At 36.1% G+C, this 25,997-nt stretch overlaps 1 protein-coding gene across 1 annotated transcript in view; it reads left to right on the top strand.

Annotated features, from left to right (window-relative positions):
• Window positions 1-25,997, top strand: part of ADAM32 (ADAM metallopeptidase domain 32) — a 109,484-nt gene that overhangs the window by 68,620 nt on the left and 14,867 nt on the right. Inside the window, exons 15-20 of the mRNA XM_045821800.1 lie at window positions 499-694; window positions 3,738-3,843; window positions 4,727-4,910; window positions 6,173-6,256; window positions 15,315-15,408; window positions 16,574-16,733. Of these exons, the coding sequence (XP_045677756.1) occupies window positions 499-694; window positions 3,738-3,843; window positions 4,727-4,910; window positions 6,173-6,256; window positions 15,315-15,408; window positions 16,574-16,733 (824 nt within the window). The remainder of the gene's footprint in view (window positions 1-498; window positions 695-3,737; window positions 3,844-4,726; window positions 4,911-6,172; window positions 6,257-15,314; window positions 15,409-16,573; window positions 16,734-25,997) is intronic.

Genomic DNA, 25,997 nt, shown 5'->3' with positions numbered 1-25,997 from the left:
AATATGAGATAGATGCTTGTTTAAGATTCTTTATATAAGTTTTTAGAATTCTATATGTGGAAGTGTTAACTAACTATGGGGTAATTCAGGGGAAAGATTGTAATTACAGATATTTCATATTTACAGGCTGTGATTTGAATAATTATATTTTATTTGGAAATTGTGTAAATTACACCATTCTCACCCGAAAGGAGTAACTATCACAAGCTAAAAGTGATTTTCCTTCCTTGCACCAGAACACAGACAAAACCTTGGCTCTTGTCACACCATGTTTGTGTTACACTTTTCCTCGTGTGGGTGTTTTGTCTCCTGTTTCAGTTAAGGACACTCATGTTTTCCAATATGATTAGCATTGTATTTTATATAGAAGATATTAAGAGACATTAATGGATACATTATCAACCTCTGAATAAAATTAACACAATTTTGAAATAAATATTGATAAACAGAGCAGTCTTATATATAGTGCTTTATTTTTTATATTTTAATTTCTACTAGATTGCTAAAGCAGGTTTGGTGTGTAGGCCGGCTGTGCATCCCGACTGTGATCTTCCTGAATCTTGCAATGGAAGCTCAGGAGATTGTGTTCCTGATGTGACTATACTCAATGGGCGTTCATGTAAGACAAAGTACATTTGTTATGCGGGAGATTGCCATGACCTTGATGCACGCTGTCAGTCCATCTTTGGAAGAGGTACTGCTGCTTTGTAGCATCTGAGTTGTTGGTCTTCAATATTTTATTAACATTATCAAGACAATGATCAATTATATATGATTTGTATTCCACATATTTATGTTGTATATAAATATATAAATTTAAATTTTTTATTTTGTTTACCTTATATATTTTTATTTTTTAAACTTGATTGAGATATAATTGACAGCTAAAATGCATATATTTATGGCATATGACTTGATGTTTTGATGTCATATACATTGTGAAATAGTTGCCACAATGAGACTACTTAACAGATCTATTATATATATATCCCTTATATATAAGCACTTGCACATATAATTATATTATATATAATATATAAAATATTACATATGTTATACAAAGATGTAATATATTATACAAACACATATTTTATATATTTATATTATGCTTTTTATAGAAATATATTTTCTATTTATAATTTATAAATATATATTATATATTTATATATAAAAATATTGGCATATATATGCCAGTGTATACTATATATATATCCATTTTATATATATATCCATATATATATATCCATTGTATATAAAATACTGGTCTCATAGAATGTAATACTGGTCTTATAATGTAATCCTGGCCTCATAGAATGAATATATACATGATTGCGGGGTTATAAGGTAGTTTATTTTTAATTTGTGAGGAGTCTGTTTGCTGCTATCCATAACAGCTATACCAGTTTTACTCCCGTCAACAGTGTACAGAAGTTCCCTTTTCTCCACATTCTTGCTAACACTTACCGTTTGTCTTTTCAATAATAGTTATCCTAAAAGATAGGAGCTGTGGTTTTGATTTGCATTTCCCTGATTAGTGATGTTGAGCACATCTTTTCATATGTCTGATGATCACTTTAATGTCTTCCTTTGAGAAATGTCTCTAAGTCTTTGCTATTGTAAAATCCCATTATTTGTATTTGTTATTGAATTGTAACATATACTTTGGAGATTAACCCCTATCAGATATTAATTGGCAAATATTTTCTCTTGTTCTGTTTCCTTTTCACTGTGTTGATTGTTTCCTTTCCTGAGCAGTTTCTTAGTTTAATGCAGCCCCCACTTGTCTATTTTAGCTTTTGCTGCCTGGGTGTTTGTGTCATGTGCAAACAAATTATTGCCTGGGCCAATGTCCAAAAGCTTTTTTCTTATGTTTTATCCTAGGAGTTTTATAGTTTCTGGTCTCACATTTAAGTCTTCCCTATCCCCAGCTTATACAATGTATAAGTTTAAGGTGTACAGCATGTTGATTTGATACTAATATGTTGCAAAGTGATTAGCACCGTAACATGAGCTAATACTTGAATCATGTCACATAATTACCACTTCTTTTTTTGGGTGGTGAGAACATTCAAAATTTACTCTCCTAGTAACCTTTAAGTATGTAATATGCTTTCAGGTATATAATTTCAAGTACATAGGAGGTGTCATGCTGTACATTAGACTCGCAGAACTTATTTATCTTATAACTGGAAGTGTGTGCCCTTTGACTGACATCTCCCTTTTTCTCCCACCTCCCATCCCACGGGAACTATCACTCTCCATTTCTATGAATTTGGCTCATTCATTCACTCATTCATTCCCTTTATCCCTCACCCAAGGATATGTTTATTGATTTTTTTTTCTTTTGAGAGGTGAGGAGGGGAGAGAGAGAGAGAAACATCGATGTGAGAGAGAAACATTGATAAGTTGCCTCCTGTATACACCCCAACCAGGGTTTGAACCCACAACTCAACTATGTGCCCTGACAGGGGTAACACCTACAATCTTTTGGTTTATGGGACAGTGCTCCAACCAACTGAGCCACCGGGCCAGGGCTAATTTTTTTATTAATATTTTTAGATATAATTCATATATCATAAAAGTTGCCCCTTTACAGAGTTATGTGACCATAAATACTTTTGTCTTTTTAAATCAAATTTATTAGAGTGACATTGGTTAATAAAATTATGTAGGTTTCAAGCATACAATTCTGTAGTACATCATCTGTATATTGCATTGTGAGCCCACCACCCAAAGTCAAATATTTTTCTGTCACCATGTTTGACCCTCTTTACCCTTTACTGTGCCCCCCGATCTCCCCTCTGATAACCTCCATACTGTCGTCTGTGTCTGTGAATTTTTGTTCCTTTCCATTTTACAACCCACATAGGGGTGAAATCATATGGTTCTTGACACGTCTGGTCTGAGCGAATGCACGTAGCACGGTGTTAGAGCACAGTGCCCTGCCAGACGGGCCAGGCACAGTGCCAGCTGGGTTTCCCCGCAGGGGTAGAGCAGCACTTGCCCTCACTGGGACGCACCCTCTTCCAGCAGTGTTTTGCAGTTCATAGTGAGCATGGTTTTCACATCTTTTTTTTTTTTTTGCATTATCTTCAACAAGGTTTTGGGTTTGGTGCTATTACAAAAACTATTGTTTTTTGAAACATAGTTTTCCAACTGTTGTTTGTGTGTGGAAATACAATTAATTTTTGTATATTGACTTGTTTTTCATGACTTCCAGGAACTGTGACATTACACAGGGGTATTGTAAGTTGCCAAGATTTTAGTATTTTTTGCAAAGTGGTAATAAAAGTAACAAAGTAATGAAGGAAAACAGTTAAATATATAGGTTGGCAATTTTGGTCCTTTTATTTTAGGCTTCTTGATGAAACAATGTTTCTTCAATGAAATTTCATTATAGACCTGGACTTTTTTATGAGGTCCCACTCAGAACCTAGGAGAACAAGTGTAATTTTCTTGTGTTATCTTTCTATGGCCTACTCTCACAGAACCCTCTCTCATGGTCTAGACTTCTGTGACTTCTCTCACCTCATAGCTTTTGTCATGGAAATAACAGAAAATGAAGCAAAAGGAGGCATAACCACAATCACTGCCTTTCACTTTAATTCTTTCTCTTCTTCTACAACCTCATTAGGAAAATTTTTTGAATTAGATAATAATAGAGAAAAAGGAAAAGGAAATGAAGGAGATGAAAAAGAAAGGGAGTTTTAATCCAAATATATTTTAAACTTTGACAGGTTCATCAAATGCTCCATTTGCCTGCTATGAAGAAATACAATCTCAAATTGATAGGTTTGGGAACTGTGGTAAGCAGAGAGGCCAGTATCTTTTCTGCCAATGGAGGTAGGCTATGCAAATATTAAGGGTACTTTTCTTGTGCACCCATTTGGTTGCTTGCCCAAGCTGAAGACCACCTAGTGTATAAAATTAAGTTGGTTTTTCCTAGCATCTGAAGGGCCAGCTCTTTGATATATTGGTCATGAATTCATTTTAATCTTTATTAAGAACTTAGTATGTGCTGGACACTGGGCTCAATACTAGTTAGCAACTCATCTAGGGCCCTTGTACTTGTGGAATTTGTAGACAGGTAAACATAACATGTATTTGGTGCTTCCTTGATTTGCTCATGCTGTTACTTTTGTTTAGAAATGACTTATTCTGACTGTTGAAATCCTACTATTTGTAAGTTTTGACTCAGATGGTGTGTTCTGTTTCAAGTTTTCCCTGCCTGCTAAATTAGAAAGTGTCCTCATCTTAAAAATCTGTAAGAATTTGTTTATTTCATTTGTAGCACTTTTTAAAACAATTACACTTTTTAAGTTGAATTTATTGGGTGGCATTGGCTCACAAAACCATACAGCTTTCATGTGTACAACTCAATAACACATCACATTCAGTGTGAAACTATAAGGGTCTTCAAGGTAGAGATCACAGTTTGCTTATTTTTATATCATATAACATGCTTGAGGGAATGGATTATTTGATAACAAGTACATAAATCTTCACAGTGAATAAAAGACAATTAGTAGCATTGAAAGATAATCTCATATCAATGGTTTTATACTTTTTTACTTTTTACTTTAAATGTTACAGTGTTACATTTCCCCAGATACATTGCCATAAATGATGAACCATTTTTAATTTTTTTTTTGTCAAAGAAAACAAATCTGAAGCATTTCTAATAAATGCCTAATGTATGACAATCATAACTTTATTATGTTGGCAGGAATCTCATATGTGGAAGGTTAATTTGTACCTACCCTACTCGAACTCCTTTCTATCAAGACAATGTCGCTGTGCTCTACGCTTATGTACGCAACGTCATATGCATAACCTTGGACTACAGTCTGCACGGCTTGCTTACAGACCCAATGGTGATCAAGGATGGCTCTCAATGTGATAATGAGAGGGTAAGTAAATGAACATTCATTTCTAGATCTAATTTTATTCATTTCTTTAGTACACATTTTTATTTCAGTGTCAAATTTAAATTCATTTGCAGTGCTCTATAACCATACATATTTCGATAAAGAGGACACAAATAAGCTAAAACTAAACTCCAGATATTTGGAGGGAGACGTGACTGTTTGACCCTTTTCAAAATTTCAATGTTGTGAGCAAGGAAGCACTACCGTGTTCTGGGACTGGAGCAAGGAGGGGAGAGAGCTCAGTAACAGACTGCAGATAGTGTACAGCGTGAAAATTTACTTTTCTTCTTGGGGGGCTGGAGAAGAAATCCCACTGGTTAATACGTGTCTCTTTGTGGCCCAGTTGATAGGAACACAAGTCAGGTCAGGCTGCATAAAATCAAATTTTCACCTGCTGTGTTTTTACAGTTTGCTAGTTACCTAACCAGTCTGAGAACCCATGCCTATAGGTAAAGTGGGGGCAATAATAGCATTTACTCTGGGGGTTATTGAGAAGATTAAATGATATAACAGTATACAGTGGTTAGCCCAATGTCTAGCATGTAGTAAAAGTTAAGTACAGGTTGGCTATTATTATTCACTGTTATTACAATTCATGGTTTCTGAGGCTGACATAAATCTGGAGAAAATAAATTTACTTCAAAGTCTCATTTCATCCCTGACCAGGTCTTTGCCTGGCTTCCTCTTCCTGCCTCGGAGTCACAAAGGCCTCTGGGAGGGAAGGGTGTGCCTGGGAGCTCAGGAGATAGATTTAGGCCATGGAGCCCAAACAATTAAAAAGTAAAACAAGTCAACAGATGATTTGATATTATTCAATTGGTAATTTAGTAAGAATAGAGTCTTTTCTATAACGTGGATAGCTCTTCTCAGTGATAATGTATGGAAACAAATTTTACCAGGTAATCTTTAATAATATTGTAAGTCCTGTGTGATAAAACACTCTCGGTAGTGTTGTTACAGTTGACGGGCATACAGTGACATACCATTAGCACCCACGGCTTGTAGTTTACAGCAGACATACCTGAAAAATCTCAAGAACACATCCTGAATAACACATGTACCCCACAAACTGAAAAATATTTTTCATTAAATGAAAATACAACTTAAAAATTTGTGGGCTACAGAAAGAGCAGTACTTAAATGGACATTTATTGCATTGAATGGTTATGGTTTTATGTTACAAAACTACAGATTGTAATGTTAAGGTAGCTGAATTTCTCTGACTAGGAATTTTTTTCCATTAGGTTTGTGTCAATCGTGAATGTGTAGAATCGAGGATACTTAAGAGTGCGTTCCATAATTGTTCAGCAAAGTGCAGTGGACATGGAGTAAGTAAGCACGTAATTGGTGTTTCCCCAAATCACATTTATCTGGGACATTTTTCAGCTTTTAGGATCCCTCATTAATTTATTCAGCATTTATTTGGTTTCTACTGCATGCTAGTGGTGGGTTGCAGCCTCTTCCGGAGCTTTCTGAGTATAACCTGAAACTGGTTTCCACGTGTGGAAGGCAGGGCCATGCGAAGAAGAGAGCGGACCACTGCAGACGGGTAGGCAGCAGGTCTACCCAACAGCTTACGGGCTTGTCCTGGGCAGCTGCGGGACAAGAAGTTTCTACACCAGTCCACGAGATTTCTAGAAGTGAATAGAGAGGCCCTAAGTGGGTTCAGTCACATATACAGGGGTCTGATCTGGGTTTAGTCACATACCTGGTTCAGGTAGTCTCTTCACCACATCTCTGTCTCAAGATTGTATCCTGGAGTAGCTTCTAGCCCAAAAAGCAAGCGGAGCACCTGTTGCAAGCTCCATGGAGAGTTAGAGTCTCAAATTCCCCGGGTACATACAGCCGTGGGTCAGACCAACCGTCATGTCTTTTTGATGACTTTTCCCAACAGCTAGGCCCTGCTGCATCTGGTTTCCATATGGAGCTTCATTGGGCTACTAAGTTTGTAGCCGGAGGTAGATAGACCATTTTATAGAACTAAATTGGCCAGGATTTCTGTTGTGTAGGGCTGGGAACTACACTCAGCAGTGGACGGGGCTATTACTCAGCTTCCCTGTTCGTGTGAGGGAACACCAGGCTCCAGAGGAGGCAAGGCTCGCTGTCTGAGGTCCCAAACCAGGCAGACCTGTACCCTGTCAGGTGCCCTGGTCCTACTGCACCACGGTCTTGGCTCTGCAGATGAACAAAGCCGCTGGTTGGGACTACTACCCCGGGCGCTGTAGGTAGGAACGTGGACAAGATCTTGGTTGTTGCAACCCCCTCCTGCCCCCTCCCTCAAATCAGAGCCCCAGTGGGCAAGCCTCACCAATTCTCGCATGATCTCTGTGAGCAGAGTCAGAGTAGACACTCCCAAGAAGCGACTCGCAATGCTGGAAGGTCTGGATGTTCACGCGGAGCAATCTTTTCCTGTTGGAGGAATGGTAGGCTCGGGGAAGACTTCTCTGGTGGCGTGCGGGCCTGGGGGAGGGGCAACACGGTCTGTCTCCGTCCTCGTGGTGCGGGGGTCAGTGTTAATCTCACCCCCATGTTCTGGGATTCTCCCAGCAGCGTCTTGTCCGTGAGTAGCTGTTAGTTTTTCTTCTCAGAGGGAGTGACTTTGGGAACAATCTACGTTGTCATCTTGGTGATATTACTTTTTATTTTTTTCTTAGTCTACCTGAAGATTTATCAATTTATTTATCTTTACAAAAAACTTTCTCTTAGTCATTGATCTTTGTGGTTTTTTTTGGTCCTTATTTATTTCACTATGATCTTTGTGATTGCCTTTCTTTACCTAACTTTGGGCTTATTTTTCTTTTTCTAGTTCCATTAGGTGTAGAGTTAGATGGCTTATTTGAAATGATCTGTTTTCTTTACAAGTGCATTTATCGGTGTAAATCACCTCTAAGAGCTGCTTCTGCAGCATCCCAGTATTTTTGCCTGTGCTGTTTTCTTTGTCACGTGTTTTAGATGTTTTTTATTTTCCATATAATTTCTTCTTTGACCCATTGGTAGTTCAGAGTGTGTTGTTTGATATCTACATGTTTGTGAATTTTTTAGCTTTCCTCTAGTTGATTTGTCATTTCATATCATTTGGGCCAAATAGATACTCAATATGTTTTTAATCTCCTTAAGTTTGCTAACATTACTTTTGTGGCCTATGATATGACCTATCATTGGTAATGTTCCATATGAACTTGAGATGTACTTTCCACTAATGTTTGATGACATGTTCTATATAGATCTACTATGTCCAATGGACTTAAAGTGTGGTTCATATCCAGCATTTCCTCATCATTTTCTGTCTGGATTGTCCACCCATTATTGAAAGTGGTGAACTGATGTGTCCCACTTTTATTGTGTTGCTGTCAACTTCTTCAGTTCTGTTACTATTTGCTTAATACATCAGGTGCTCCAGAACTGGGTGTGTATATTATGATTGTTGTATCTTCTTGAGGAGTTGACCCCTTTATCATTATATAATAATTTTCTTTTTGTCTTATTATTATTTTTGGTTTAAAGGCTATTTTATCTCATATCAGAATAGCTACCCTGTCTTTCTTTTGGTTTCTACTTTCATGGAATATTTTATAATCTCAATTTTGAGCCTGTGTGTGTTTTTAAAACTGAAGCCAGTCTCTTGCAGGAAGAACTAAGTTGGGTTCTGCTTTTTTATCCATCCCTTCTGTGTTTTGATTGGTTCATTAATATCATTAGCATTTACAGTAGTTGTTGATATGTAAGAACTTATTAATGCCATATCTTTAATTGCTTTCTGGCTGTTTTTTAGTCCCCTGTTCTTTGCCCTGTTTTTTTCTCCCTGCCTTTGTGAGTTGGTAATTCTCTGTGGTGGTAGACTTTGATTCCTCTTTGTTTAGCTTTTGTGAATCTACTATAGCTTTTTGTTTTGCAGTTATCATGAGTTTACATAAAACATTTTATAGATAAAATAGTCCATGCTAAGCTAATTGCAACTGAACTTCAATTTCACACAAAAGCTCTAACCATTTAATACCCCTTTTATGCCACAGTTTACCTCTTTTTGTACATTCCTTAGCAAATTATAGTAGCTATAATTAGTTTTTAATAATCTTTTTCCTTAGCCTGTCTACTAATGCTAAGTGGTTGATTCACAATTGCGTCACAGATTTAGAGTTTTAAAAATCTGTGTATATAGTTTTACCAGTGTGTCACATATTTTTGTAGGTTTTCATGCTACTGATTATTGTCTTTTCATTTCAGACAGAAGGACTCCTTTCAGCAGAAGAATTCCTTGTAAGGCAGGTCTAGTGGGGATGTTCTCCCTCTTTTAGTTTGTCTGGGAAAGTTGTTTTTTCTCCTTCACTTCTGAAGGATAAGTTTGTTGGATAAAGTATTCTTGACTGACTTTTTTCTTTTCAATTTTATTTCAATTGTTGTAGAAATATAATTTTCTATCTTTTACTCCCATCCCAGCCCACCCACCCAGCCCTCCCCTCCTCCCTCCCACTTCCACCTGCCCCTAGTTTTTTTTTACTCATGTGTCTTTTATACTTGTTCCTGTAAACCCTTCCCCTTTTGACTTTTTTCATTCAATAGTTTGAATATGTTTTTCCACTCTTTCCTGGCCTTTATAGGGATTGCTTTGTAGATTAAAATGGACTTTTCTCTTGCTCTTTTTGGATTTTCTCTTTATCTTTATTTTCTGTGAGTGTCATAATATCTTTGAGGAGGTCATTTTGCATGGAGAAATGGGACGATCTATTAATTTTGTGAGTTTGGATGTCTAAGTCTCATCCCAGGCTTGGGAGGTTCTTAGCTATGGTTTCTTTAAATAGACATCCTGGCCCTTTCTTCTCTGTTTGCCTTCTGGAGCTCCAGTGATTCTAATATCTCTGTATTCGATGGTTTCTTGTGGGTCATGGATGCTTTCATTGCTCTTGTTCCTTTTTCTTGTTCTACTCTGTTCCTAGCATCTAGATCACCAATTTTGTCTTCCATTTGGTTTATTCTGCTGTAGATGTTCTTTATGACATTTTAAAAAATCACTAATTAAAATTTTCACCTCTAGATTTCTTTATGGTTCTTATTTATGATTTCTATCTCTTTGATAACATTTAATTTTGTCCACAAGATTTACCTATTGGGTTGAATGGTATTTCTGTTTTTTTTTGTAGCTCACCAAGTTCTTCAAAAGAGCCATTTTGAACTTTTTTTATTAGCTAAATTACTAAATTCTGCATCTTTGAGTTTCGTTGCTGAAGTATTGTTGTCTTCTGATGATGACTTGTTTCCTTAATTCATCATGTTTCTTGGAATTTTGCATTGCTGTTTTCACATTTGAAGTAGTAGTCACCTTAAAACTTTACTGGTTGTCTTTCCGTGGGAGGTATGTTTTATTGGTCTTGTTTATGTTTGGGTCGTTCACACTTCCAGCTCCCTCTAGTAGCAGAATACTTAAACTAGTATGTCTTCTCTGGTTCTTAGAAGATGGCTGCTGGAAACCTCTCTTTTGTTTTCCAGAAGGTGGCTAGAACTCAAATTTGTGTCTTCTTCCTTGCCTAACTACCCTGATTCGATTCTCTGAGGGGTATATCTGTCTGCTGGAGCTTGCTTTTGCTGATTAGCTCAGGTGTACAAGGAGCAGGCCACAAAGTGGGGATACTTATGGGTTTAGCACTTGGGGCACTGGGGGTACTCACAGGTCAGGCTGGAGGGCATCCATGATTTTAGTTTTTGCAGCAGCTCATGAACAGGCTTCCTGCTGGAGTAATAAAAACATTCAGCAGAAATTGTGTCTCTTTAATGCCCTTTCATATTTCTTATCTGACTCTTTTCTGATCATACTTCCCCAGTCACAGAGGTCTTGCCATAATACTCTGGGTGCTGCAGGAGAAAAACAGGTTTGTCCAGCTGTGTGATGCACAGCTGGTTAGCCGAGGACTCATTCATTCCTTTCCCTTCCCCCACAGGAGAGGTCTCCACTGGCTAGTTCAGCCTCATGCTTGGGGAGAGGTCACCCTGGCAAAGTCACTTTACCCTCTCCCATGTATTCCAAACAGTTACCTTACTCCAAAAGAATGCAGGAACCTATTCTTCAAAAGGTTGGACTTCTGCAAGGCTTTTGTGTACTTGGTTTTCTGTTGCCCAAATCAGAACTCTCTGGGTTTTCCCTGAATGCAGCCAAGAGGGGTGGAACTGTTCTCTATTTCATTTAATTATGCTCTAATTTCTCTATTTCCTTTCTTCTGCTGCTCTTGTTCTTTTTCCATTTCTTTTAGATGTAATATTAGCTTGTTTACTTCGGATTTTTCTTGTTTCTTGAACTAGGCCTATAAACTTCCCTCTTATTACTGCTTTCTCTGCATCCCAAAAGTTTTGATATGTCATACTGTCATTCTCATTCGTCTCTGTATGTCTTTTGTCCTCACCTTTTATTTCTTCTTTGTCCCCATAATTTTTAATAGCATGTTACTTAATCTCCACAAATATGTATCTTTTTTTGCTCACTTTTTGCAATTGATTTATAATTTAAAGCATTGTTCTTGGAGAATATGCTTGGTATGACTTTAGTCTCCTTGAATTTGTTGAGGCCAGTTTTGTGTCCCAGCATATGACCTATCTTTGAGAATGTTTTATGTGCTGTAGAGAAGAGTATAATCTGGTGTTCTGGAATGAAAGGCTCTGTAAATATCAATTACGTCCATTTAGGCTAATGTGCCATTTAAGGCTGATATTTTTTAATTGATTTTCTGTTTGGATATCTATCTATTGCTGTCAATAGCATGTTTAGGTCCCCTACTTTGATTGTGTTTTTGTCAGTTCCTCCCTTTATTTCTGTTAGTAGTTGCCTTATGTATTTCAGTGCTCCCCTATTGGGTGCACACATACTGAGAAGTGTTATGTCTTCTTGATGTAGTGTCCCGTTTGTCAGTATAAAATGTCCATCTTCGGCTCTTGCTAACTTTTTTAAACCTGACATCTATTTTGTCAGATGTAAGTATGGCTACACTTGTACTTTTGCGGATGCCATCTGCTTGGAGAGTTATTTTCCACCCTTTCGCTTTGAATCTGTCTTTGTCTTTGCAACTGAGATGTGTTTCCTGAATGCATTGTATAGAGAATTTTGTTTTTTGATTCATACCTTTTAATAAGTGAGTTCATTCCATTTGTATTTAGGGTGATTATTGATAGAAGAAGACTTCCTATAGTAAATTTATTTTTTGTTTTCTGGTGGCTCTGTGTTTCTATTGTTTCTTTTCAAGTGTGTTTCTGTCTGTTATTTTCATCTGGTTATTTTCTGCATTCCCCCCCCACCTTCATTTCCTTTTTTTTTGGCTGTCTTTGTTCAGTTCCAGATGTTGTTGTGTTTACCATTAGGTTTATGCAAAAGCAACTTGAATATACGAAGTAGTCCTTTTTTTTAACAGTTGCATCTTATCACCATTCAGCTGTGCAATTCAGTTTTTTATCCCCTTCCTTTCTATGTTTTTGTTGTCACAAATCACTTTTTTTAATGCTGTGAGTTTATTTCTAGGTTTCGATAGCTACTTTCTTTTTAAAAAATGGTTTTACCCTCTTTAACTTTTATATTTATTTAAGGTTTTGATAGCCTATTCTGAGTGAGGGTTTCAATTTCGGGTTCTGCCTGTCTTGTTAGTAATCTTGCTCATAGCTTTGCATCTTTTTGTCTGTTTGTTTCAGATAGAAGAATACCCCTCAGTATTGCCTGTAATGCAGTTGTTGTGGTGGAAAATTCCCTCAGCTTTTGGGTGTCTGGAAAAGTCCAGCTCTGCTGGATATATTGTTCTTGGCTGGTGATTTCTCTCTTTCAATACTTTGAAAATTTAATCTCTCTCTTTGCTTGCTCATAGGGTTTCTGCTAAAAAATCTGACAATAATCTAATGAGATATCATTTATTGATTATTGTCTCCTTTTCCCTGGATGCCTTGAGAATTCTTTTTGTTGTTGTTAATTTTTTATAGTTTTAATAATAATGTGTCTTGGAGAAGTCCCTTTTGGATTGAGATAATTAGGTATTCTGTTAGGTTCTTATATATGAGAATCCAGTATTTTCCAAAGGTTTGGGAAGTTTTTTTGTCAATTATTTGTTTGTGTAGGCTCTCTGTTCCCTTACCCTGCTTTTCAACTCTTAGTATATATACCCACTATTCTAATATTGCTGTTTCTAATGGAGTCAGATAGTTCTCATAGAGAGCTCTATTTCTTTTTTACTCTTGATTCTCTTCTTCCACAACAGTCATTTCTAGACTTATATTTTCTCTGTCACTAATTCTTCCCTCCATCTTGTCTTTTCTGTTTCCTAAGCTTGCTAATTCATTGTCTCTTTTATTGAGCTCTTTGGCTCTGTAATTTTTCTTTTCTTTTCTCTTTATTAATCTTCACTTGAGGACATGCTTATTGATTTTAGAGAGAGGAGAAGGGAGGGAGAAAGGGAGAGAAACATCAGTGTGAGAGAGAAACATTGATGGGTTGCCTCTAGTATGTACCCCAACCAGGGATTGAACCTGTAACCTAGACATATGCCCTGACTGGGAGTCAAACCCGTGACTTTTTGGTTTATGGGATGATGTTCCAATACCTGAGCCACACCAGCCAGGGCCTGTTTGGTTTCTTTATACATACAATTTTAATCTCTTTGGTGAAGTATTCCTTTTGTTCAATTTTATTTCTGAGTTTGTTGAGTTGCCTTTTTGAGTTTTCTTGGATATTGTTGTTTGTCAGAACAACAATCTTGAATTCTGTCATTTAAGCCACATATTTACATGTATTTATGTTTATTTTCTGAAAATTTTTTACTTTCTGAATTCCCTTGATATCTTGGTTATTCCTTGTACATGATGGATTATTTCTCTGCCTTGACATTTGTGGAGATGAAAGCTGCCTTTTTAATGCGAGAAGCATCTTTTAAATTAAATTTATCTGAAAGCTCCTTTAAAAAAAGAACTTTGGAAATGGTAAATGGTAATGGAGAAAAATATAGTAAAGATTAAATTAAAAAAATAAAAAGAACTTTGATAGGTAGAGGGCTTTCTTTTATTTTCCTGTAGGTGGCGCAGAAGTGCAAGTTTTTATTTTCTCTCACTGGCTCTCCTGGGGCTTCTGATATCTGTGTGTGACAGTTTCTTGTCTGTAGTGGAAAGTGCTCAGTATTCCCCAGGAGGTGGGCATCCTCTCCATGATCTGGTTGCCTCAGTCTTAGGACAGCACTCCATGGACTGAAAGGGATGGACTATGATTAGGACAAACTGCCAAGTACCTCCTAAGAAGGACCACGTCACTTCTGTGAAATATTTCAGAGTAAAAGTATACATGTACATACACAGCATTATGAAGGTGGTATGACAGAAGCTTGAGCATTGAATACTCTGAACAGAGTATTTTCCCTGTCCATTTAAGCCATGGAACAGAGAAATTAGATTCTTGTTCTTAAATTGAGATCTTAGAAACTGAGCAATGTTTTACATTATTTCGAGAAGTGGCATAGCACGGTGCTCAAGGAGCAGAGTTTCTGAAACCCAGTTGCTTGGGTTTAAATCCTGGCTCTGTCACTTACAAACCATGTGCCTTTTGGCAGGTTAAATATGTGTACCTTAGTTTCTTCATCTGTATAGCAGGAATAATAATTGTCTTGACCTCAAAGGGCTGCTGTGAAGATTTAATGAGTAAACCTGTATAAAGTGCTCAGAATGGAGGCTTACATAGTAAGCACCACAAGGTGGTTGTTATTATTTAATAATGAATTTATTAATAATAGAAACCATCAGTTCCTGATGTTATGCTTTATTTAAGTATCTGATGCCCTCTGGTGATACAAAAACTCTTTGCTTAAAAATCAAACAAACAAAAGCAAACAGAATAAAACTTAATAACGATCAAGGGCAGTGTTATGCTCATAAATGTTTAACCACTACTCCTGAGGGAGGGTAGACCCTCATTTGTAAGTGCAAATACTTCAAGTTACTCCGTGGTGACACTGAACTCGGAGCTCGGAAGAGACGTGCACGGTCAGTTCTGGGAACCGGCGGAAGCTGGCCGGAACCGGCGGAAGCTGGCCTCCAGCACACACTGGAAGCGTCTCATTTTCATTCGAGTTAAGTATGTGTTTTTGAAATTGCACACTGAAAATTCAGGAGAACATTTGAAGATATTACATTTTCTTGATGCAAATCTTGTGAGCCTTACTTCATATTTAGCTGTCTTGTGAGTATGTGTTTGTCTGTGTGTACACACTTTAGGCCAAGAAATCAAGCATTTGATATATAGGCTGATCTCTCTAAATAAATCAAATCAAATTATACCAGATAAAAAAATAAAAAAGATTGATAATCCAGCTGATAATTTCACTTTCTATAGGAAGGATATTTTTGAATGATCATTTAAACGTTTTAAAATGATCCTAGGTGTGCACTTCCGAGAAGCACTGCCTGTGTGATAAGGGCTGGACCAGCTCCACCTGCAACCAGAAGTCCAGAGAGGCCGACACCCTCACTGCAGGCAAGTGTCTCTCTGTCTTCCAGCGTCCTGTCAGTGAAGTTCTCAGACTGCTCATCTTGACAAAAACAAAGTTACATTCTCTCCACTTAGGAAGAAACAAGTATTTGTAATTGAAAGGCAAATAGGCTTCTCTCAAGAAATGGAAACAAAATATGCCTTCTTAATCTTGCTCTTTTTTTCCCTAACTTTCAAATATCATGATTGAAGCTGAGAGTATCTTTTAAAATTTGCACTTACTGATATCATTGATTTTCCTCTTTTAAGACTATCTTTCAACATTCCCTCCTTCATAATTGATCCTGTGATCTCAGCTATACACAATTACTCTGTGTGACCATGTGTTTGTTAATAGAGGAAATGAAGGAAATTGAAGATAAATTTTACTCTGAAGAAGTTTACAAATTAAATGAGAAAAACTCACCAGTTGCTGTTAAAGAGATCCTGGAGGGATGAGAGTACAGTATTGTATCTGTTCACCATGTCATTCATTCACTGATTTGGCAAATATATATGGAACTCCTAAATATGCTAGGTGGTGGTCATGTGGCACGAGAGATACACGGTAAGCTAAATAAGGGCCCTCTTCTTGTGGAGTTAAAGAATATGTTCAGGGCACCATACCCTGTGCTAACTAGTCACAGAATAAGGGTTAGGAATTAAGTCTCCTGATTTTTATGCCAGTGCCATTTTAGTAGTGCTGTAATGGCTCAATATATAAAAATAGACCCCTAATGTAAAAAAGTCAACAGTCTACTAAAGAAAAATAGAATATGCACAAATATAGTGAGATTCTGTAATGATGCAACCTGTAACAATGCAAATTCATTGGATAATTTTGCAATCACACCATACCACATTATACTCATATATCACTGAAATTTATAAGTGTTGATAAATTACACTTGCACCCACTTATAGTGTTATAAAGAGAGTTTTTGCTGTAGCTGTCATGTAACAGAATATGTTGCAACTTTCTGGAACTTGGTTTTCATCCTTTTAGAATAAGAGGTAGTAGGAGATAGTCCAAGGTATTATGATTCTGTTATGTTTTTGTGTTACTTGAATGACCACAAAAATTACGGACACTGTCATTAGTTTGTTGGTTTCAAAGTAAAAGTATACAGCTTAATTTTTTACTCTAATCTGTAATGGTTTTTGTTTTTAGGTTTAATCATGAAAAGACCTTTTTGGAAATCTGAAAAGAGCCGGTGGCTTCTAGGTTTCTACGTCGCTTTTACTGTTCTTGTCGTAGCAACCGTAATAGCTGTTTCACGGAATCAACTGAAAAAGTGGTTCACCAAGGAAGAGGAATCCCTAAGTAGCGAGTAAATTTGTGTTCTGAAGTTAAACTTTAGTACCGTTTGAATCTAGTCCCTTGTAAGGCATTATCATGAGCCACAACAATATACTTTATAAGAATTTTGAGTATTACATTAATATGTCATTTAGTTATGTATGACAATTTTGAATAGTCTCATTTTAGAGATACAAAGATTCAGGAGTATAAATTTAAGTAACTATCCAAAGTCATTGCTTTGGTAATAGAGAGGAAATAGCCCTAGTGGTTCTCAGTGATCCATGCATGTCACTTTACAAGAGAAACAAAGTGTTAACATGCAGATTTCTGGGCCTTATCACACATGAAATATTGCAGTTTGCATTACTGCCTCATGTAAGAAGTCCTTTTAAAAAGATCTTTGGGATAAAGTTTTCAGAAGGTAAATTTATAATTCATTCTACAAGATATTTTTCTTTTTCTTTTTTTCTTTTTTAAAGATTGTGTTTATTTATTTTTAGAGAGAAGTGAAGGGAGGGAAAAAGACAGGGAGAGAAACATCAATGTGTGGTTGCCTCTCAGGCATCCCCTACTGGGGACCTGGCCCGCAACCCAGGCGTGTGCCCTGACTGGGAATTGAACCAGTGACCCTTTGGTTCACAGGCCCATGCTCAATCCACTGAGCTACACCAGCCAGGGCTGTTTAAAAAAAATAATAATTCAAACACAAAGACACAGAAAAAGGTGATGCCCATTTGCACACCATTAGAAATGAATGTGAATGGTAAGGTTTTTCTTATTTCTCTTATGAAATTACTATTGCATCTCTTCAGTGGCAGCCCCTCCAGTGTTGCCTTCCTGCCTGCAGAGCACGCGCTGTGCCCTGGAAGTGGGTGCGAGCCACGTCATTGCACTGCATGTGGCCGCACCCGTGTGCCATAGCTAGAATTATATACTGTGTTGGATTTTTATATTTCTTATAGATACGTTTTCTCTTTTAATTCTAACTTTGTTTATATAGTTTTTTTTCCTTCTTTCATGAGTGGTTTTGGTTTTGTTGAGATCTCTATATTTTCTTTGTGTTTATCACCCTTAAGTTATGCTCTTTTCCCCCTCTCTGCTTTAGTTACCTTTGCTCTGTTTAATTCTAGCTCCCTTGAATCTAATGCTTTGATTATTAATTTTCAATTATTCTTGTTTTCTAATGTATGCTTCAAAAGTTGAAACTTTCTCCTTTGTATATCATTTTACCTGCACTTTCCAGTTTTTAAGATATAGTTGACATTTCATTCAAAAAATTCAAAATTTCCAGTACAATTTCTTTTTTAAGTCATGACTAAATTGTGTTTTCTAGTTTCTGGTTATGTCATTTATTTTTGTTGCCCTAAAAATAATTTTTAATTTTATTACTAATTGAGAGAGACTTGTCTCTAGTATTTAGATTCTTAAGTGTTGGAACCAGAAAGGAAGTCAATTTTTGTAAAAAAGAAAATGTGTCCTTGAAATGTAGTCTTGAATGACTGTGACATGGTATGTTGGTTTCTTTGTTTCCAGGATACACTTTTTGTTGTGCTGTTTCCCGTCTTTATACTGACTGAGTTTTTTCCCGTCTACTTTGTGATCTATTTTCTGTGAGAAGCAAACTGAAGTGTTTCCATATGCCATGGATTTCCTTCTGACTGTGGAGACTTCCGTTTTGTATATTCAGAGGCAGTGACAAAATGCATAACATTCAGTGTAGTTATATTTTTAGCCGTAGTTTTATTATTAATAATTTTGTCTTTTAAAAAATATTTTATTTATTTATTTTTAGAGAGGGAAGGGAGGGAGAAAGAGACAGAGAGAAACATCAATGTGTGGTTGCTGGGGGTCATGGCCTGCAACCCAGGCATGTGCCCTGACTGGGAATCGAACCTGCGACACTTTGGTTCGCAGCCCGCGCTCAATCCACTGAGCTACGCCAGCCAGGGCTAATAATTTTGTCTTAATTTCTATCCTTACTGTTTTAAATTGTTACATTAACTTGCTGTTTGCAAGTGAGATTAACCTAGTACATCTTTTTTCATCCCATATTCTTAACCTTCCTACGTTTTTAGTTGGTTGTCTTATAAACAGCCTTTATATGGAATGTAATAGTGGAGTTTGTTATGCTTAATATATGGTGGTATGTATTTAGACAGAGGTTTGCCATGTTCTTTTTTTCTATTTACCATCCTTCCTAATTTTTCTTTTCCTATAATTCATTTTATTGATTTTTGCTGTTCATTTTTCTTCTACTATGTTGCACAGTTTTGCATTTTTTATTTTAATACCTTTCTTTAAACCTTGGTAGTTACGGTTACTGCTGTATAATGTCTAGATTTAACATTATATGTAGCCTTCTCCCTCACGGCAGAGGCATCTTAGCCCTTCAGCACTGAGCTCTCTTCTTCAGTCTGTCATTCAGTTTTCAGTTTCCCTCGTGTAAGTTATTGTTAGGTTGCTCTTATCATAATTATATTTAGTCGATACTTACTAGAATTTCCTGCTATATTTCCCAACATCTTTGCTTACTATTTTTATTTTAAATGTTTTGTTTGGAAATTATTTAAGAAATGTAAAAAGTTGCAAAAATTAACACACTTGTACTCTTCACTTAGGTTTTCCCAATGGTAATGTCTTACATTAATATAGTACATTGCACAGCCAGGGACTTGGTGTGACACATTATTGTTAAACTGTAGATCTTACTCATATTCATCAGTGTTTAAATGCACTCATATTTGAGTGTGTGTGTGTATAGTTTCATGAAATTTCATCACATGGTTTTGTGTACCAACACTGCCATCGTTGCCATTCTTTTTGGAACCCTACTTTTTCATTCTAGGTTTAGTTTTCTTCCTGGGAAGTACATATTTCAGGAGTTATTATAGAATCTATGTATAATAGTTTGTTTGACTTATGAGTCTGAAAATGACTTTATTTCATTTTCACTCTTAAATGACTGTATATAGGTATGGAATTTTAGGTGAATGGTCATTTCTGTCGTCCCTTTTATGTTATGCCATGGAATTCTGGCATTTACTGGTTTGTGAGATGTCTGCTGTCAGTTTAATTCACTCACTTCTACTTTTATACTTAAATTACATTTTTTCTCTAAGTTAGCTTCTTAAGTTTTCTTTTGTCTGAGCTATGATGTTACTGAATTATTACTTGGTCTGATATGAGTTTGCTTTTATTTACCAAGTTCTGAACTCAGTATAATCTTTAAAAATATTTTTAAATTAAATTTATTGGGGTGACATTGGTTAATAAAAATATATAGGCTTAGTGTACATTTTATGATACTTGATCTGTGTATTACATTGTGTGCCCACCATCCAAAGTCATCTCCTTTGTCATCATATATTTGACCCCTTTAACCCTTTGCCACCTTCACTTCACCCCCTTCACTCTGGTAAGCGCCATACTGTTGTCTGTGTCTATGAGTTTTTGTTTGTTTTGCTTATTTGTTCATTTGTTGCTTTTAGTTTTATGTCCCACATATGACTGAAATCATATGGTTGTCAGCTTTTTCTGTCTGACTTTTTTAACTTAACATGATATTCTCAAGGTCCATCCAAACTGTCTCAAATGGCAGAATTACATCTTTTCTTATGGCTGAGTGGTGGTCCATTGTATGTGTGGACCACATTTTCTTTATCCAGTCATCTACTGAGGGACACTGTTGTTTCTATGTCTTGGCCACTGTGAATAATGTTGCAGTGAACATTGGGGTACATACATCTTTGTGAATATTTTTTTTTGAAAATTTTCAGGTAGATACCCAGAAGAGGGGTTACTGGGTCATATAGTAACTCTATTGTTAATTTTTTGACAGACCTCCAAACTGTTTTCCATAGTGGCTGTAGCAGTTTATGTTCCCACCAGCAGTAAATGAGGGTGTCTTTTTCTCCACAACCTCTCCAACACTTGTTATTACTTGTTTTGTTGATAAAAGTCATTCTAACAGGTGTGGTATCTCATTGTAGTTTTGATTTGCCTTTCCCTAGTAGCTAGTCAAGTCAAATGCCTATTCATATATCCATTGGCCATTCGTATGTCTTCTTGGGAGAAGTGTGTCTTCAGGTCCTCTGCCCATTTTTAAAATTAGATTGTCTGTTTGTCTGGCATTGAGTTGTATGAGTTCTTTATATATTTTGGATATTAACCAATGTTGAAACTGTTTGCAAATATCTTCTCCCATTCAGTTGTTTGCTATTATTTTATTGGTTTCTTTTGCTATGCAAAAGCTTTTCAATTTGATATAGTCCCATTTTTTATTTTTGCCTTTACTTCCTTTGCCTTTGGGGTAAAATTGATAAAGTCTTTTTTAAAAACAAGGTCCACAAGTTTAGTACCTATGTTTATTTCTATATAAAGTATTGTTTCAGGTCTTATGCTTAGGTCTTTGAATCAGGTCTTTGACTCATTTTGAATTAATTTTTGTGCATGGCAACAAACTAATCTAGCTTTCTAATCATTCTTTCTAATCATTCTTTTGCACGTGGCTTTCCATTTTCCCAGAACCATTGATTGAAGAAAGTTTCTTTTCTTCATTGTATGTTTTTGGCTCCTTTGTCAGAAATTATTTTCTCATATACATGTGGGTTTATTTCTGGGCTGTCAGTTCTGTTTCATTGGTCTGTGTGTCTGTTTTTCTGCCAATACCATGCTGTTTTGATTGTCCTCGCTCTGTCATATAATTTGAAGTCAGGTAGTGTCAGGCTTTGTCACTTTTCTCAAAATTGCTTTGGCTATTTGAGGTCTTTTGTGGTTCCATACAAATATGATGATTTCTGTTTTTTAAATGTCATTGGGGTTTTGATGGGATTGCATTAAATCTGTATATTGCTTTGGGTAATATGAATATTTTAACTATGTTAATTCTTCCCATCCATGAAGATGGAATATCTTTCTATGTTATGGTATATTTATCAATCTCTTTTAATAATGCTTTGTAATTTTCCAGTACATAGGTCTTTCACATCCTTTATTAAGTTTATTTCTAAGTATTTCATTCTTTATGTTGTGATTATAAAAGAAATTGTTTTATTTTTCATTTTCAATTTTTTCATAGGTGTGCAGTGGGGTTTTGTACATTGATTTTATCCTTGTAACTTTGCTGTATTTGTTTATTTTTTCTAATAGCTTTTTTTGTGGAGTCTTTAGGGTTTTCTATATAAAGAATCATGTCATCTACAAAAAGTGGCACTTCTTCATTCCCAGTTTGGATGTCTTTTATTTCTTTCTCTTGTCTTATTGCTCTGGCTAGGATTTCCAGTGCTTGTTCAGTGCCAAGAGTGGTTAGAGTGGACATATTTGTCTTGTTCCTGATTTTGGAGGAAAAGCTTTCTGCTTTTTACTATTGAGTATGATATTAACTGAGGGTTTATCATATATGGCCTTTATTATGTTGAGGTACTTTTCTTGTGTACCTGTTTTATTGAGTGTTCTAATCATAAACTGATGTGGCATTTTATCAAGAGGTTTTTCTGCATCTATTGATAAGATTATATAATTTCAGCCTTTATTTTAAAGGTGTATCACATTGATTGATTTGCATATGTTGAACCATCCTTGTGCCCCTGGAATGAACCCCATTTGATCGTGATTTCTTATTTTTAATGTATTATCATATTCAATTTGCTAGTATTTTGTTTAGTATTTTTACACCTGTATTCATCAGAGATATTGATCTGTAGTTATCTTTTTCTTTTTGTTATCCTCACCAGGTTTTTGTATCAAGGTTATGCTGGTCTCATAAAATATATTAGAAAGTATTGCTTTAAAATTTTTTAAAATTTCATTTTATTTTATTTTCTAACACAAATATGCTTTGTTTACTATATTCCCTATGCTGTACTTTACATCTCTGGGACTATTTTGTAACTACCACTTTGCACTTAATTCCTTCATCTTTTTCTCCCAGTCCCCTAACCCTCTCCCCTCTGGCAACCATCAGTCTGTTCTTTGTATCTATGACTCTGTTTCAATTTTGTTATTTCATTTATTTTGTTCTTTGTATTGCACATATACATGAAATCATGTTATTTTTCTTTCTCTGACTGACTTATTTCACTTAGCATAATACCTTCTCATCCATACTGTCACAAATGGTGATATTTCATTCTTTTTTTATGGCCAAATGTTCCATTGCATATACATACCACAACTTTTTTATTTACTTGTTTATTAACGGGCACCTGGGTGGTTTACATTTATTGGCTATTGTAAATAAAGCTGCAATTATGTCTTTCTTCAATTATGGAAAATTCTAAGTCATCATCTCATCAATGATTGACACTTTCCTATTCTATCTCTTCATGCTTCTGAAATTCCTATATACAAAGGCCTTTCATTTTAGCCTCTACATTGGTGGTAATGGTGATGGTTGCTCTTTTTGCTTCTCCTTTTCATTCAACCCTAGAATAAAGCTTTTAAACACTATATAATAATATTAATCATTTTAGTATGTGTAATTCTGTGAATTTAACTAATATATACACATACTATGACCACAGAAAAAAATACAGAACTATTCCATCACTGTAAAAATTCCCTCTCATTGCATCTCCGGCTTCTGGCCCTGCCAAGTCTGTTTTCTTTGCCTATACCTTCACCTATTTCAGAACTTTGTATAAATGGAATCATACAGTACGCAGTCTTTTGAGCCTGCCTGCTTTCCCTTAGCATAGTGCATTTGAGATTCACACATGTTGTTATGTGTATCAGTAGCTTGTTCTGTTTAAACATATAGTTTTAATGTGGTATAATTGACATACAATAGATTGGATATATTTTACATGAAACCATTCCCATAGTCAAGATTATAAGGGTGTCTGTCGTGCCCAAGAGTTTCCTTGTGCCTTTGTGTAGTGCTCACCCACCTTTGCCTCTCCCACCTCCCTCGTTCCCAGACTCCTGCTGATCAGCGTTCTGTCACTATAGTCTAGTTTGCATTTTCTACAAGTTTATATAAATGGAATTTTACAGTGTGTACTTTTTATTTTTATCTGGTTTATTTAATTTACCATTATTATTTTGCAATCCATTCATGTTCTTTTGTGTATTAAAAGTTTTTCCTTTTTATTGCTGATACCTTTTTGGTTGTATGAATGTGCTGTGATTTGTTTATCTGTTTATCTGTTGATGGATTTCGGGGTTGTTTTTGGTATTTAACTGTTATAAGTAAAGCCATGTTTATTTTGACAAGTTAATGGAAGATGGTAGCTATAGCTGAAAGGCCTCATTTTTTAATTGGGTTGTCTTTGTTTCAGTGAGTCATTCACATCTTTTAATTATTTTTAAAATGGGCTGTTTGTCTTCCTACTATTACATTTGAGTGTTCTTCATATATTCTGGATACAAGTACTTTATCATATGTATGATTTGCAAATATGTTCTCTTACTCTGAGACTTGTCTTTTCATTCTTTCAAATAGCAGAAGTTTCAAATTTTGATGAAATCCACTGTATCAATTTCTTCTTTTATAAATCATGATTTTGGTATTGTATCTAGGAAATATTTGCCTAAGCAAAGTTCATGTAGATATTCTCCTATGTTTTATTATAAAAATTTTGTAGTTTTAGGTTTTGCACTTAGGCTCATGTTCAGTTTGAATTAAGTTTTATACAGTTCAAGAGGTATGGTTAAAATCAGCTCTCCTTTTCCATAAGAATATCCAATTGTTCTAATGCCATTGCTGTTTAAGCTTCATTAAGCAGGATTAGAATAGTCAGCACTGCTAAGGCAATACCCTTGTGAGTAACTCTGCCCGGCTCACCATGAATTATGAGGTTTTTCACCTGAGGTGACGGGTACACAAACCATCCCTGTCCCTTTGTGTGCACAGCAGATTGCTCCCTTTCTTCATTTCAGAGAATTTTTTTTTCCCTCTGACTCAGGTAGTCTCCTTACTTGCACTTCTGCTTAAGACTCAACGGGGACCCTCCACGGATCTCAGGACGTCTCTGTGTGCAGCCCTTTCCCTTTCTGCTATTTTTCCCTGTGAATTCTAGCTGCCTTGCCCGTCCTAGACTCCCTATTCCATTTCCCCAACTCAGGGAACCTTCTGGCTTTGCCTGTGCTCCTTCCTGTGCTATAGCCTGGAAGTTCTCATCAGGCAATAAGGAGGGTCAAATATAGGTCTCTTCTTTTTTATTCCCTTCTCTCAGAGATCACTGTCCTGCATTGACATATTCCATGTCTCAGAACCACTGTTTCATACATTTTGTCAGGATTTTCAGTTGTTTCAGGCAGGAGGGTAAACCTAACCTGTACTTCATCTTGGCCAGAATGGAAGGATGTCTATGGTTTATAACTGCATACCCCATGTTCTGTTTTATTTCCTCAGTTCAGACTTCCACCAACTCTTCTTCCATCTTTGTCCTGTAATAGTCCTATGGAATCTATTCTTGCAAAGATTTACATGCAAGCATGTAATTCTTATGTTAAAGTTATAAAAACAATTCATGTTGTATTTCTTGGTGTGTGAATTTGCTGGTTTGCAGTGACTGTTGACGCTCACGCTTTTCGTGGTTTGTAATCATACACTCTTTTATCCTCAGTGTCTGTGATTTTCCTGTGAGAATTATGTTGAAAGAATTATGTTTTCCTTGTTGAAAACACACACATGTGGGTTGTTTGATTTTTGCTTCTTTTAAAGCAAAAATACTTAAAGCAATTGCAATGTATGGCATTCAGGAACTTGTAGTGTGTGAGCTGGGATCCCGGAAGTATACTTTTTAAAGGCTTGGGAGTCCTACTTCTCTGTCCTACTTCTCTCATTGATATACTTTCCCCATCTGCATAGCATCATTTTCCTGCTGTATTCCAAAGGCTACTAACTGGTCAGAGGTGATATTTTTTTTTAATCTTGAGACAAAATTTCTATTTTTCCTCTCCTATGTGCACTTTAAAAAATAAATTTATTAGAGTGGCATTGGTTAATAAGATTGTATAGGTTTCAAGTGTCCATTCTGTGGTCAGAGTCTTTATTATCCCTGTTTTATGGGTGGAGTGGCTCTCCCTGGCTCCCAGGTGTAGTGAAGGAGCTCACTTACAGTTTCACACGTGCAAAGGCCTCAGACCTGATTTCCTTTTAAGGAAGGGCTGCTCAATCTCCAGTCCTAAAGGAGTATCACAGTCTCAGATACCACTGCAGTCATTCAGTTTCAGCTCCTGTTTATCCTTTGAACTCCACTGCTTTATTTCCTCTAGCACCACAAGTCTTTTTTTGTTTTTAATCTCAGTTATGTATTAAATTTTTATTAGGTTTTTTCAGCACTCCTCT

This window comes from Phyllostomus hastatus, unplaced genomic scaffold (assembly GCF_019186645.2).
Source record: "Phyllostomus hastatus isolate PE091 unplaced genomic scaffold, TTU_PhHast_1.1 phas_scaffold_46, whole genome shotgun sequence".
Classification (NCBI taxonomy): Eukaryota; Metazoa; Chordata; class Mammalia; order Chiroptera; family Phyllostomidae; genus Phyllostomus; species Phyllostomus hastatus.
This window is presented reverse-complemented; position numbering and strand designations above follow the sequence as displayed.